This window comes from Phascolarctos cinereus, unplaced genomic scaffold, assembly GCF_003287225.1.
Source record: "Phascolarctos cinereus isolate Bilbo 61053 unplaced genomic scaffold, phaCin_HiC Scaffold_5;HRSCAF=322, whole genome shotgun sequence".
Classification (NCBI taxonomy): domain Eukaryota; kingdom Metazoa; phylum Chordata; class Mammalia; order Diprotodontia; family Phascolarctidae; genus Phascolarctos; species Phascolarctos cinereus.
The window spans coordinates 116,477,770-116,490,800 of NW_027555958.1; the positions used below are offsets into that span (position 1 = coordinate 116,477,770).

General features: G+C 36.7%; 2 protein-coding genes across 18 annotated transcripts in view; one reads left to right on the forward strand and one right to left on the reverse strand.

Moving 5' to 3' along the window:
• REPS1 (RALBP1 associated Eps domain containing 1) overlaps positions 1-2,746 on the forward strand; it is a 95,691-nt gene extending 92,945 nt beyond the window's left edge. For all 15 annotated transcript variants that reach the window (XM_078155107.1, XM_078155110.1, XM_078155108.1 and 12 more), the window contains one exon: positions 1,373-2,746. In XM_078155107.1, the coding sequence (XP_078011233.1) occupies positions 1,373-1,441 (69 nt within the window). In that variant the 3' untranslated portion in view covers positions 1,442-2,746. The remainder of the gene's footprint in view (positions 1-1,372) is intronic.
• Positions 895-13,031, reverse strand: part of ECT2L (epithelial cell transforming 2 like) — a 97,082-nt gene continuing 84,945 nt past the window's right edge. For 2 of the 3 annotated variants that reach the window (XM_078155105.1, XM_020973734.2), the window contains exons 19-21: positions 12,464-12,552; positions 6,474-6,646; positions 895-4,517 (exon numbers count right to left, since the gene is read on the reverse strand). In XM_078155105.1, the coding sequence (XP_078011231.1) occupies positions 4,387-4,517; positions 6,474-6,646; positions 12,464-12,552 (393 nt within the window). In that variant the 3' untranslated portion in view covers positions 895-4,386. The remainder of the gene's footprint in view (positions 4,518-6,473; positions 6,647-12,463; positions 12,553-13,031) is intronic. The other variant, XM_078155106.1, reaches the window with a different exon arrangement.

Genomic DNA, 13,031 nt, shown 5'->3' on the forward strand with positions numbered 1-13,031 from the left:
GATTTTGAATCAGCACTGTGAACAACTATTTTAATCAACTGTTGTATGCAAGCTACCATGTGCGATAATGGGGATACAAAGACAAAGCGAAGCAAAGGTCCAGTCCTTAAGGAACTTATATTTTACTACTCCGGTACTACAAGTACAAAGATAAATTGAGAAGGGAGAGAGTACCAACAAATAGGGAAACAGAAGGGTTTCCCATAGGAGGTAGTGGCACTTAAGTTAAGCCTTGAAAAAGCTTAGCAATTCCAAGTACCAGAGGCAAAAGAGGACAAACATTTCAGGCATGTGGAACAGCTTCTCTGTCAAAGGAATGGAGACAGGAGATGAATACTTAGTTTGGAGAAAGTAGATGTACTTGGTTCCCTACTTTGCTTTATTATAAGACTGAAAAAAGAAATATTGTCCTATTGGGACCAAAAAAATTTCTATAAATTAATATTTGTTTGATTTAATTGATAAAAACAACTCCTCCATGGAAACTCCGCACTTTGATGTAGATCATCAGTTTATGTGCAGCTCAGTCTTGGAGAGTTGCCTGGAACACCGAGTTTACAACTAATCTTTGATCATTTGACTAGTTGTCAGAGGGAGTAACTGAACTGAGTTTTCCTGACTCCAAGGCTAATCTTATATCCATTCTACCATGCTGCCAACACTTTAATTCTTTACAAAAAGACAAACTGCAGTTGTAATCTATGAGTAGTTGTTTAGACAAAAATTTAAAATAGATTATGTTATTTAAAATGTGAGGGAAAAAAAGCAAGCCAGGTATACCATCTGTGTGATGTAGAGAGGAAGGGAAAGAAAGTGACTGAATTTGGTGATTTTCTGATTGGTACATAGGACTAGTTAGGTATAGAGAACCAACAGTGATCACAATGTGGCTGTAAAGAATAAAATTGCAAATATTTATATAAAAATATAATGACACATCCAAGAAAATCAAATATAGCCAGGTTTGATCACCTGAAAAGGAAACTAAGCTAACAGGTTAATTTCTGCTTTGCAAGTTCTTGTACATGTTTTCATTAATTATATGTCATAGAATTAATCTTGATATGAACAATCCCCCTTTTTTCTGATTTTTTTTTAAAGGCAGATGTACCCTGCTTTAGGCAGTAAATTTGTATGTGGAAAAAATTTGTATAAACCCTAATTTAAAAAAAAAGAAAAATTAAGTTTACATGGATAATTAAAAATCCTCATAGTGATTTGTAAAGTGAATATTCACTTCCTAATTGTTTTACAAGTTCATATATTTGAATGTGGTACATTCTTAAAGCAAAGCACGTTGGTGTTATTAAAAAAATGTATTAATTGAAATATTCCTGTACATGTAACTTTGTCACTTTCTTATCTTTTTTAGGATGTTCTTGAAGAGAGAATTTCCCTGGAAGTTCAACTGGAACAGCTTCGGCCATTCTCTCACCTATAAGCCAATTGCCGTTAACTGTGAACATACTCATTTTTAAAGGGGTATCGGGCTCTCTCTAAGCCAGTTTGAAGACCAGACATTTAGCTCACTGCTCTCTATTCAATGTTAAGTTTTGTGATTGTTTTGTCCTTGTATGTTCACCATTGTATTTAAGTTTTTTTGTTTTTTAATTTCAACAATAAAGAGGGCCAGGATGACCTTTTTCTGGAAGGAATGTTGTATTTGTTGCCACTCTTGATCTTTGCTGACCCACCCCCAACATAAAGAGCATATGATATTGGTCCATTGTATTGTGTTTAAGTGGCCAAAACTTTAAACTGGAATTTATGTACATAATGGGCTTCTTCAGCTGCATGTCAAGCACTGTCCACAGAAATATCTTTGTAGAAAAGGAAAAACAGTAAAGTGTAATGACTCTTAGAGTTGTTACTCTTTGGATTTCATTCTTTCCATATTACACCTATATTTTCTTTCTGAAAGTAGATCATTGAAACAGACTTCCTTCATAGTCTTTAAAATTGTCAGTACTGTAGTAGGCAAAGCATTCTCTGCCTATGTACTAGGTACAGGAAAAGCAGCCTGTCTCTTTGCAATAAACCAAATCATTCAGGGTGCCACAGAGTCTTCGCAGGCTGCCTTGCCATATCAACCAAGTTGTCATATTTCTTAATAACCCTATGGAGTGTAGCTAAAAGTCACCTTTTCCACACTTTTTTGATTTACCAGAATTCATGGAAACAACTATGATGTAGGGAACCTAGTGGTCTTTCCCAAGTCTCTTCTGCAGAAAAAAAAAAAAGAGGAGGGGGCAGAATTTTATCCCTAATATAGAGATTAAATTTCTCCCAACCATCACTTCTGTCTGCATGTTCTACACACTTATCTTTTAATAATTCACATTCACCAGTCTTGACTGTAACAGATTGTCATATATTGTGTGTCAATACCTCTGTGGACTTTGATTCCAACAAAAAGTACTTAGGATTTCTGGGTTACTGTCTGTCATCTTGTCACTAGCCTTATTCTTTGGGCATATAGACAGGCTTTATACCATTAACAGAGTTCCCTGAGTGTATCCTACTATTCAGGTTGATGTACTGTATTAGGATTTGTTGTATATTGTATGATACATGCCTTTTGATCTCATGTAAATTTGCTTTAATTGCTGACTAACAGCAGATAATCTATTTAATGGCTTATTCTGGCTGTGGGATCATAGATGTCAAACTGCATGGGTGTATCTCAGCAGAATCAGAACTAGCAATTGTGTGATTTTTACACCAATAAAACAGCACAATATTTTCATTTTTGTTCCTTTCTTAACTAGGACTTACGTAATACCTGTGTAAGTGATAGTTTTCTGCATCATGAAATGACACTAATTTTAATTTTCTGCCAGTTAGCAGAAAACCATTAGTTAGGTTTCCAATCTTCTGTATCAGTTCAGTCTGTCTACGCACTACTACTGCCTTAGGAAGCAAAAAGGTAATGAAGGTAGCCCTTAGAAATGTGTTATATTTAATTAATGTTGACTAGGTGAAGGTACTACATCTTATTCTATCAATTTCTAAGTGGCTATCCCAGAAGAACTTTAAAAATTTCTTAAGGTAGTTTAGTCAGAATACTACAAAAATGTAGATCACTGCTTAGTTAAGCAGTAAGTCTATAATCTTGTTTCAAAGACTGTCATCCTAATTTTCTGTTATCAAACAAATGTTAATATAGTCGCATTTGGCTAGATTTCTTATTTAGTCATTTTTTAGGTTTTTCAGTGAAATAAAAAGGCAGGAGGGAGATCTTCCAGGCTGAACTGTGTAATGAAAATAAAATTTCTGAAATACATTTAAACGTTTTTTTGGAAATCTCCCACCTTTTCTCCCCCAGCCCAGATCTATGATTTCTTCTTTCTAGGGAGCTCCCAGTGACAACATCTCTTTTACTAACACAAGATAGGTTATAAGGGGTGAGGAACCTGCAGCCTTGAGGCCATGTGTGGCTTCTAGGTCCTTGGTTGCGGCCCCTTCAGTCCAGGTCTTATGGAACAAATCCCCTTAATAAAAGGATTTGTTCTGTAAAACCTAGTCTCAGTCAAAAGGCCTACAGGGCCACATGTAACCTCAAGGCCGAAGGTTTCCCATCCCAGGTTAAATGATTGACCCAGGGTGGGCTTTCTGTCTCAAAAGGCTGTTCGTGTAACCCCTTTGCCATGTAGCCTCTCTGAACTCCAGCCTTTTAAGGTAATGTGTTATATACCAAATTCTTGTGAGATCTAAATTTAGGACTGTATTAACATTAAGAAAACATTCCAAGTTCTTCAAGAAATAAATTGTTTCCATGACCAGACCTCTGAATATTCTTAATGTGTTAGCTTGAAGAAAATTTAAGGTGGGATATGCGTGACAAATATGAAGATCTTAAAGATTGATCATTTTTTAAAAATCATAGAATATTAAAACTAGAAGAGACTTTAGAGATGACCTAGTCCAGTGTCCCTAATTTTACAACTGAATTTTACGAGCCCTGACATAAGTAGTAAGTGGAAGAGCTAAGTCTAACATCCAGGTCTTTTGACTTCAGATTCACTTTTTTTCATGTGTGTACACTCGTGCTCACGTGCAATAATTTCTCCTGGTTTTGTTATTCATTAGAGCCCAGGATGCAAATTTACTGTCTTCCTTGAATCAGTTTGTTTAAATCATTACAAGTTTAACAGTGGACATTAAAATCAGTTACCAGAGGAAGGGGTCCAAAATGTTGAGCTTAATTGTTTCTGTTAATTATAATAAATGTTTGAGCATAGATAACAGAATCATAGCATTTAGAGTTGGAAAGTGCCATCCTAGTTAACCTTCCATCCAATGAGAGAGTCCTTTTAATACCAGCACTCAGACATTTAGCCTGGATCCTTCCGAACAACTAATGAGTTCCTTTGGCGTTGTCATTGTCTAGTCATACTTCTCAATACTACTTTTGATTGCACTCTGCAACACTGATAACCATACCAATTTATCCTCATTTGCTGTTGAACAAATCCATTGACATTTTGGGCCTTGTAGAACAAATGCATTCTTGATATCTGTGAAACAACAACAAAAAGGTTTACTGTGAGTTCTGCTAATAGGACTCAAAAGAGATTTTAGGGCTAGTGTGTAAAGATATTTACAGATAATTACAGAATTTGGATTAGTTACTAATCAGTAGCATTTTCTAAAATATTTAATCTGATTATCAAATAGATTATTATATAACAGATTGAAGCCACAGTTTTTCCTCAAAATAGTTATAGACATGGTTCAGGATCCAAACAACAAACACAAAAAATTCTCATATATCTTAGATAAGAAATTATAATGAGCATTTTACCAAAGCATGCAGTGAATGGGTTTAATTATTACAAAAATCATTTTTCAGAGTATTGTGCCATACCTCAGGTTTATAAATAAAAGGTTAATTTCCTAATGAATACATAGATAGCAAATGCTGTAAATACTTGATAAACTGCCTATAAAATATACATCATAAAATAAATGGGTACAATGGGTAGGAAGCTATTTTCATATTGAATATCATTTCAGGTTAGTATTGAGATTAATGAAAAAAAGCTTGAAATGTTAAAATCGAATGAATAGTCCTTTGAAAATCCTTTTTGATTTCCATGATTTAAAAAAAAAACAAACCTGTCAGTTTAGAGATTAGCTCAGCTAAAAACATAACAGTCAACTTGCCTTTGGTAATGGAAGAGAACAATGAGAGATAATCCCACACATTTTAAAACTAAACCATAAAAAATTGTTTATATTTCATGTACTACATATACTTATATATGTTTATATACATATAAATTTTTAGGAACTGATGTTTTGCCAAAATCTTGTCTTTTTATAATTAATAGTAACCTTCTGCCTTATTAACAGCACTGTCACATTTTCCACATAACAGCCTTAACAGCCTTTTAGATTTGTTGAAGACTTCTAATCATGTCTTCTGTTAACTTTTTCATCACCAAGATAAGCTTTTTCAGTTTCCATGACTATCCACCATACACATTGGTTTTCAGATCTCTTATCATCTTAATCACCCACTTTTGTACATGCTGCTCTTGGTCAAAATGCCTCTTAAAATGTAGTGACTGGAAATGATCATAAATCTCCAGGCTGAGGTCTGACTAATGCAGACTGGGTCTATTACTTTCTTTAATCCAGCTGCTGTATCTGTATTAATGGGACTGAAGATGGTAGTACTTGTTAAGCAGCTAATCACCCTGTTTGCTCACTGTGCTTGTCAACTAAAATTCCCAGGTTTTTCACCAGAGTTGTTATATGAAAACAGCTTTAGAGCTAGAATTCACTTTAGAAGTCACAATCCAAACCCTCATTTTTACTGAAAAAATCGGTCCAGAGAGGTTAGACTTGTTTGAGGTTTGGTAGTAAATGGCAGAATGAGGATTCAAAGTTCCATCCTGTTTAAACATAGTTTTTTCTAATTAAAAACAAAACCTTTTTGTTGACTTCCAGTTTGGCAATTCTGACCTGATCCCATTCTTACAACTTTGGGTCACTTGTTAATATTTGACCTTGATTATATGTGCCTCTTTTATGTGGTCTTCTTATTCCACAATCTGTGCACAGCCCTTTTCAATCTGCAGTCGCTGGAAAACTCCCTGTACAGTCAGAGATTTCTTTAGATGCCACCCTCCTTTTCTTCCTCATTTGGATTTCGTCATCATTGGATTATCAGGATTTAGTTTCTTGGAGCTCTTCATCCCTCTTGAGCCAAATTTAATCTGAATTTTAGGCCAAAGAAATAGTACACTTCTCTTTTTTCTCTTTTTTTTTTTGAAGTCTACATTTTCAGACACCAAGCTAACATGTCTGACTATACCCAACATTCTCTTCCTTCACCATCTGTCCTGAAGATAATTTAAAATTCACTTTTAGTACTTAGTATTTGAATTCTATTTTTTTGGGAATTGTGAATTTCAAACTGGGATATGAAAATTTAAATTCTGTACTCAAGAAGAGTGAGGACATACATTTGGAGTCTGAGATGTCTTCTATTAGCAGCTGGTGGAGGGCTACCAGTGCTAGAAACTGATATGTTGTCTGAGTAGTCCTTTCAAATGGGGTGTGAGCTACAGTCCGACGAGAAACAAGAAGTGAGTCACTGAAGAGGAAGAGGCTGAGGTCATGGATGTGTTCATAGAGCCTGTGTAGAAATGGGAGAAAACCAGAGTATATATTTAGTTTGAATCTTTCATTGCTGGATCCTTTTTAAAAAATTTAGCTAGTATAGCATTTTCCTTACAGCAGACCATTTGAATGTTTTTGTTTTTGTTCTGATTATTACTTATCTGAGTAATATTCCTTTGTATCTGTTGGGAAACAATATCGTTGAGCTACCAGGAAGGTTCTGGAAGACTAGTTTGAACTGCTGAGTTAATATGCATATTTCATAACACTTTTCATCAAGAAAGCCAACACAGTAGGACTTTTTCCCATTTTTTTATTTTTTAATTTTTTTAATATAAATTTATTTAGTTTTCAACATTCACTTCCACAAGTTTTTGAGTTCCAAATTTTCGCCCCATCTCACCCCTCCCCCCACCCCAAGATGGCATGCATTCTGAATACCCTTCCCCTAGTCTGTTCTCTTCTATCTCTCCCCTTCTCTTATCCCCTTCCCCTTCTATTTTCCTGTAGAGCAGGATAGACTTCTGTACTCCATTTCCTGTATTTCTTATTTCCCAGTTGCATGTGAAAACATTTTTTTAAATGTTTTTAAAACTTTGAGTTCCAGATTTTCTCCCTTCCTCCCTCCCCACCCACCCTCATTGAAAAGGCAAGCAACTCAATATAGGTTTTACATGTGCAGTTATGCAAAACACTTCCATAGTAGACATGTGAAAAACTAACTCTTTTTCCCTTAATCCTATCCTGCCCTCCCATTTATTCTATTCTTTCTTTTGACCCTGTCCCTCCTCAGAAGTATTTACTTCTGATTACCCTCTTTCCCAATCTGCCCTCCTCTCTATCATCCCCCTGCTCTCTTGTCCCCTTCTCCCCCTATTTTCCTGTAGGGTAAGACAGATTTCCATACCCAATTGAATGTGTGTTATTCTCTCCTTAAGCCAAATCCTATGAGAATAAGATTCCCTCATTCCCTCTCACCTTCCCCTGTTTCCCCTCCACTGTGAGAGACTTTTCTTTTCTTTTTTTTGTGAGATAATTTACCCCATTCTACCTCTCCCTTTCTTCTTCTCCGAGTATCATCCTCTCTCATCCCTTAATTTTATTCTCCAGATATGACCCCTTAATCTTCAACTCACCCTGTGCCCTCTATCTATCTATCTATCTATACATACATATAATTTTTTTCCTCCAACTACCCTAATACTGACAAAGTTCTCATGAGTTATAAATATCATCTTTCCATGCAGGAATGTAAACAGTTCAATCTTAATAAGTCTCTTATGATTTCTCTTTCCTGTTTACCTCTTCATGTTCCACTGAGTCCTGTATTTGAAAGTCAAATTTTCTATTCAGCTCTGGTCTTTTCATCAGGAATGCTTGAAAGTCCTCTATTTCACTGAATGACCATTTTTTCCCCTGAAGGATTATACTCAGTTTTGCTGGGTAGGTGATTCTTGGTTGTAATCCTATCTCCTTTGCCTTCTGGAATATTATATTCCATGCCCTGTGGCTCTTTAATGTAGAAGCTGCTAAATCTTGTGTTATCCTGATTGTGTTTCCACAGTACTTGAATTGTTTCCTTCTGGCAGCTTGTAATATTTTCTCCTTGACCTGGGAACTCTGGAATTTGGCTACAATATTCCTAGGAGTTTTCCTTTGGGGATCTCTTTCAGGAGGAGATCTGTGGATTCTTTCAATTTCTATTTTGCCCTCTGGTTCTACTATATCAGGGCAGTTTTCCTTGATAATTTCTTGAAAGATGATGTCTAGGCTCTTTTTTTGATCATGGCTTTCAGATAGTCCAATAATTTTTAAATTCTCTCTCCTGGATCTATTTTCCAGGTCAGTTGTTTTTCCAATGAGATATTTCACATTGTTTTCTAATTTTTCATTCTTTTGGATTTGTTTTACAGTGTCTTGATTTCTCATAAAGTTACTAGCTTCCAATTGCTCTATTCTAATTTTTAAGGAAGTATTTTCTTCAGTAATCTTTTGGACTTCCTTTTCCATTTGGCCAATTTTGCTTTTTAGGGCATTTTTCTCCTCATTTGCTTTTTGGACCTCTTTTGCCATTTGGGTTAGGCTATTTTTTAAGGTGTTATTTTCTTCAGTATTTTTTTGGGTCTCCTTTAGCAAGCTGTTGACTTGTTTTTCATGATTTTCTTGCATCACTCTCATTTCTCTTCCCAGTTTTTCCTCTACTTCCCTTACTTGCTTCTCAAAATCCCTTTTGAGCTCTTCCAAGGCCTGGGACTGATTCATATTTTTCTTGGAGGCTTTGGATGTAGGAGCTTTGACTTTGTTGTCTTCTTCTGGTTGTATATTTTGATCTTTTTCACCAAAGTAAGATTTATAGTCTGACTCTTTTTGCACTGCTTGCTCATGATCCCAGCCAATTACTTGAGTTTTAAACTCTTTGTTAAGGTAAGAGTCTGCTTCCAATGTGGAGAATGTACTGTCCCAAGCTTCAGGGGTTTGTATAGCTGTTTTCAGAGATACTTGTAGGGACCTGTAAATTTTCAGTTCTTCCAGGGTGGTATGATAAGGGGCAGGTGTTTACTCCTTTCCTGGCCTGTGACCACAAGTATTCCTTTCTGTCCTGTAACTGTGAGGAGGGGTTTCTCTTCACAGCCACTCCAAGCTCCACCAAGCCAGCACTCCTCCTCACCCCAGCACCACTGCCCAGAACTGTGACCCAGATCCAAACACGGGCAAAGCAAGAGATTCCTGCCTCAGCACTGGCAAAGAGATCCCTGCAATCCCTCTCTGATCAGCCACTGGATTCCCCCTCAGTCTGTGGGCGGGAAGCTTGGGAAGCACCTGCCCCTCCCCCAGGGCCATGCTCTTGGGGAATGGAGCTGAAACCCCGCCTTCCTCTCTGAGCACCACAGAAACAGACTTTTCCCACTGACCTTCTAAGTTGTCTTTGGCATTAGTGGATTGAGAAGTCTGGAAACCTCCACAGCTGCCGGAGATTCAGTCCTTTGAGGCCTGCTCCAGGTTTGCTGCGGCCTGCCCTCCCACGCTGCACTGCCCTGTGCTCCCAGCCCAGTGAGATACACCTTTCTGATCAATCATCCAGGTTGTCTTGGGCTGGAAATTTGTTTCACTCTGTCTTTTTGTGGATTCTGCTGTTTCAGAATTTGTTTAGAGCCATTTTTTAGGAGTATTTGGAGGGGTTTAGGGGAAAGCTCGAGCAAGTCACTGCTTTCACTCCACCATCTTCCCCCATATTTTTTTAAATGACATAAGTGCTTTGGATTTCAATGTTTTATAAAAGTTTGGTAAGTTAGAGGACCTGGCTTCCAGTCATGGCTCCACTACTCGATGGTTGTGTGATTTTGGACAGTCACAGTTTCTCTGAAATTCAGCTTCCTCATTTGTAAAGTGGAGTTAATACTTGAACCACCCATCTCACTGTGTTGTGCAAAACCAAATGAGGTGCTTTATAACATAAGGAGCTGTAGAAAGAAGTTGCGGTTAATGCTAGAAACTCATGATCCCTAGCTGTCAATGAATATAAAATTGAAATTGTTTATTAGATGAAGTCATGCTTGAAAGCAAGCAGGGACAAGAACATCAATTTTTAAAAAATTTATGAAGGCCTACACAGTTGGTAAGACTGAGGAGAAAATCATTTTGTGAGATTGTTACCACTGTTTTCAAAGTAAGGAAACAGGAACAAAGATGTCAGATGTCTTGTGCGAAGTCACACATAGAGTTTATCTAGTCCTTTCTTCCTGTTGTGTTTTGTTCATGTTTCCCATAGGGCTACTTAGACTCCTCTCCTAGGGATACAAGCACACATACAAAAAGGAAATAATAGTCCCTGCCGTATTCTGTTGGCCTATACTCTGTTCTTGAAGCCTACGCTTCAGCAAAATAGTATTAAGTTTTGTGTGCATGGCTTGACAGAAGGCTGACAATATACTCAACTGCAGTCAACATTATACCTCATAAAGAAGAAAGTTTGGAGTTTTCTTAATTTTTACATATTTAGATAATTTGAATAATCTTATAATTGAAGACACTAAATATTGAAGCTTGAGTTGTAATAATAGAGGAGCTGAATAATTTTCTTCTGTGTTTCCTCATCCTACCAGTTTGTCTGCAATTTATAGTTTGATAGTCTTCCATCCTTACAATTCTCTGTCCTACTTGAATGATCATATTTAAAATCCTATAGACACAGAGTCATGGCACAATTGTGTAATCTTATTTTTATGTAAAGCAAAAGCTTCATATACCACCTGCCATATGCCAGTGGGAAGAATCTGGGAAGTATGAACTTGAAGTGATATGTAATTCTTCCCCTGAGAAAAAGATATATAGAGGCACTGATTTCCCTACATTTGGCAGCCATCATGTTCAGGAATGAACTAGCTTTGATTTTAATACAGTATTGAGAAAAAGGCTTTCCAAAAAAAAACAGGAGGGAGGGTTAATAGATCACATACAATTGTACTTTGACTTCATTTAAAATTTTTTCCCCACTGAGTACTTTGCACATTAGGTGGGGTGAATTCATAGCATAGACTTCAATGTTCTATTCCAATTACATATAAAATTCAGTTTTCTGAGCTTCTGTTTCATCATCCACAAACTACAGTAATAGCATGTAATACCCATACCAGGTTGGTGTGATGAAAGGGCTTTATAAACTGAAACACTATGACAACAGAAGCCAAAGATGACAGTAACAAGCCACCAAATAATCTTGCCATTTGACTTTGGGGAGGAGTAAGGAATGTTATCTTTGGCCGCCTGGACCAGTCATGAAGAATGTAGAATGCAGAGACTACTGGCCTCAGACACTTGACACTTACTAGCTGTGTGGCTCTGGGCAAATCACTTAACCCTGATTGCCTCATCAAAACACACACACACACACACACACACACACACACACACACACACACAAAAAAAACAGAATGCAGAGACTAAAATCATTGCAAGTCAGAACAACTCTGAGGTACCACCTCACACCTATTAGAGTGGCTAAGGTGACAAAAAAGGAAAATATTGGGTGTTGGAGGAGACATCAGGAAACTGGGACACTAATGCACTATTGGTGGGGTTGTGAACTTATCCAACCATTCTGGAGAGCAATTTGGAACTATGCCCAAAGGGCTATAAAACTGTATACCCTGCTAGGTCTATATCCCAAAGATATCCCCCCCCAAAAAAAGGGGGGAGAACCTATTTGTACAAAAATATTTATAGCAGCTCTTTTTGTAGTGACTAAGAATTGGAAATCAAAGGGATGCCCATCAAATGGGGAATGGCTAAACAAGCTGTGGTATATGATTGTAATCCAATTATTATTGTGCTATAAGAAATGACAAGCAGGATGATTTCAGAAAAAACTACAAAGACTTACATGAACTGATGCAGAGTGAAGTGAACAGTACCAGGAGAACTTTTTACACAGTAACAGCAATATTATTCGATGAAGAACTGTGAATGACTTAACTATTCTCAGCAATACAATGATCCAAGACAATCCCAAAGGACTAATGATGAATTGTACTATCTGCCTCCAGATATTGACTGAATACAGACTGAAGCATGCTGTTTCTCACTTTTTTTCTTTTATTCAAGTCTTCTTGTACAAAATGGCCAATACAGAAATGTTTTACGTAATTGCACATGTATAACCTCTATCTGATTGCTTACCATCTCAGGGAATAGGGGGAGGCATAGAATTTGGGACTCAAAACTTTAAATAAAAATATTTAAAAATTTAAAAAAAATAATTCGGAGACTAAGAGCACCCAAGAATGTCCAATGAATTATATCAGGATTCTGTCTGTGCTTTATGTTCTTTTTTTACCTCAATGAGAAGCTGACTTTCTTATTGCAGCAGCGAAGCTGGGTCACATCTTGTACTCTAATTAGGAATCTGGTGCCTTCTGAGAGAGTCTGTGAATTTAAATACAAAATTCAAATCAGATCACTAATCTACCTAAGAATTTTTTTAAAGTATCTGCTATGTGTTAAGCATTGTGCTTGGTCCTGAGGAGACAGATAAAATATATGTCATCAGCTTTTTAATATTAAAAAGTCCTTTATTGTAGTCCCCTTCAACAAACCATTTAAGTTCTCAAATAACTATGCAACAGCTGGCTTATTGCTTAGTTCCACTTTGAAAACTATATTCAATGGACTAAATTATTTAAACATTTAATTCTTAGATTGATCCTAGAATTGGGTGATATAAAATATATTTGAGGAAGTTGATTTCTATTTTAAATTTCTTGGATAGCTTTTTTTTGGGGGGGGGGGAGATTTTAAAAGTTAGAAAAATGTAGGGTGCCATCTTGGATGGCCAGTCTGTGATGTATAAGGCTGAGTGATCCTGGATAAAGACTCAATCTCTCAGTGCTGTAGGCAATTCTGTA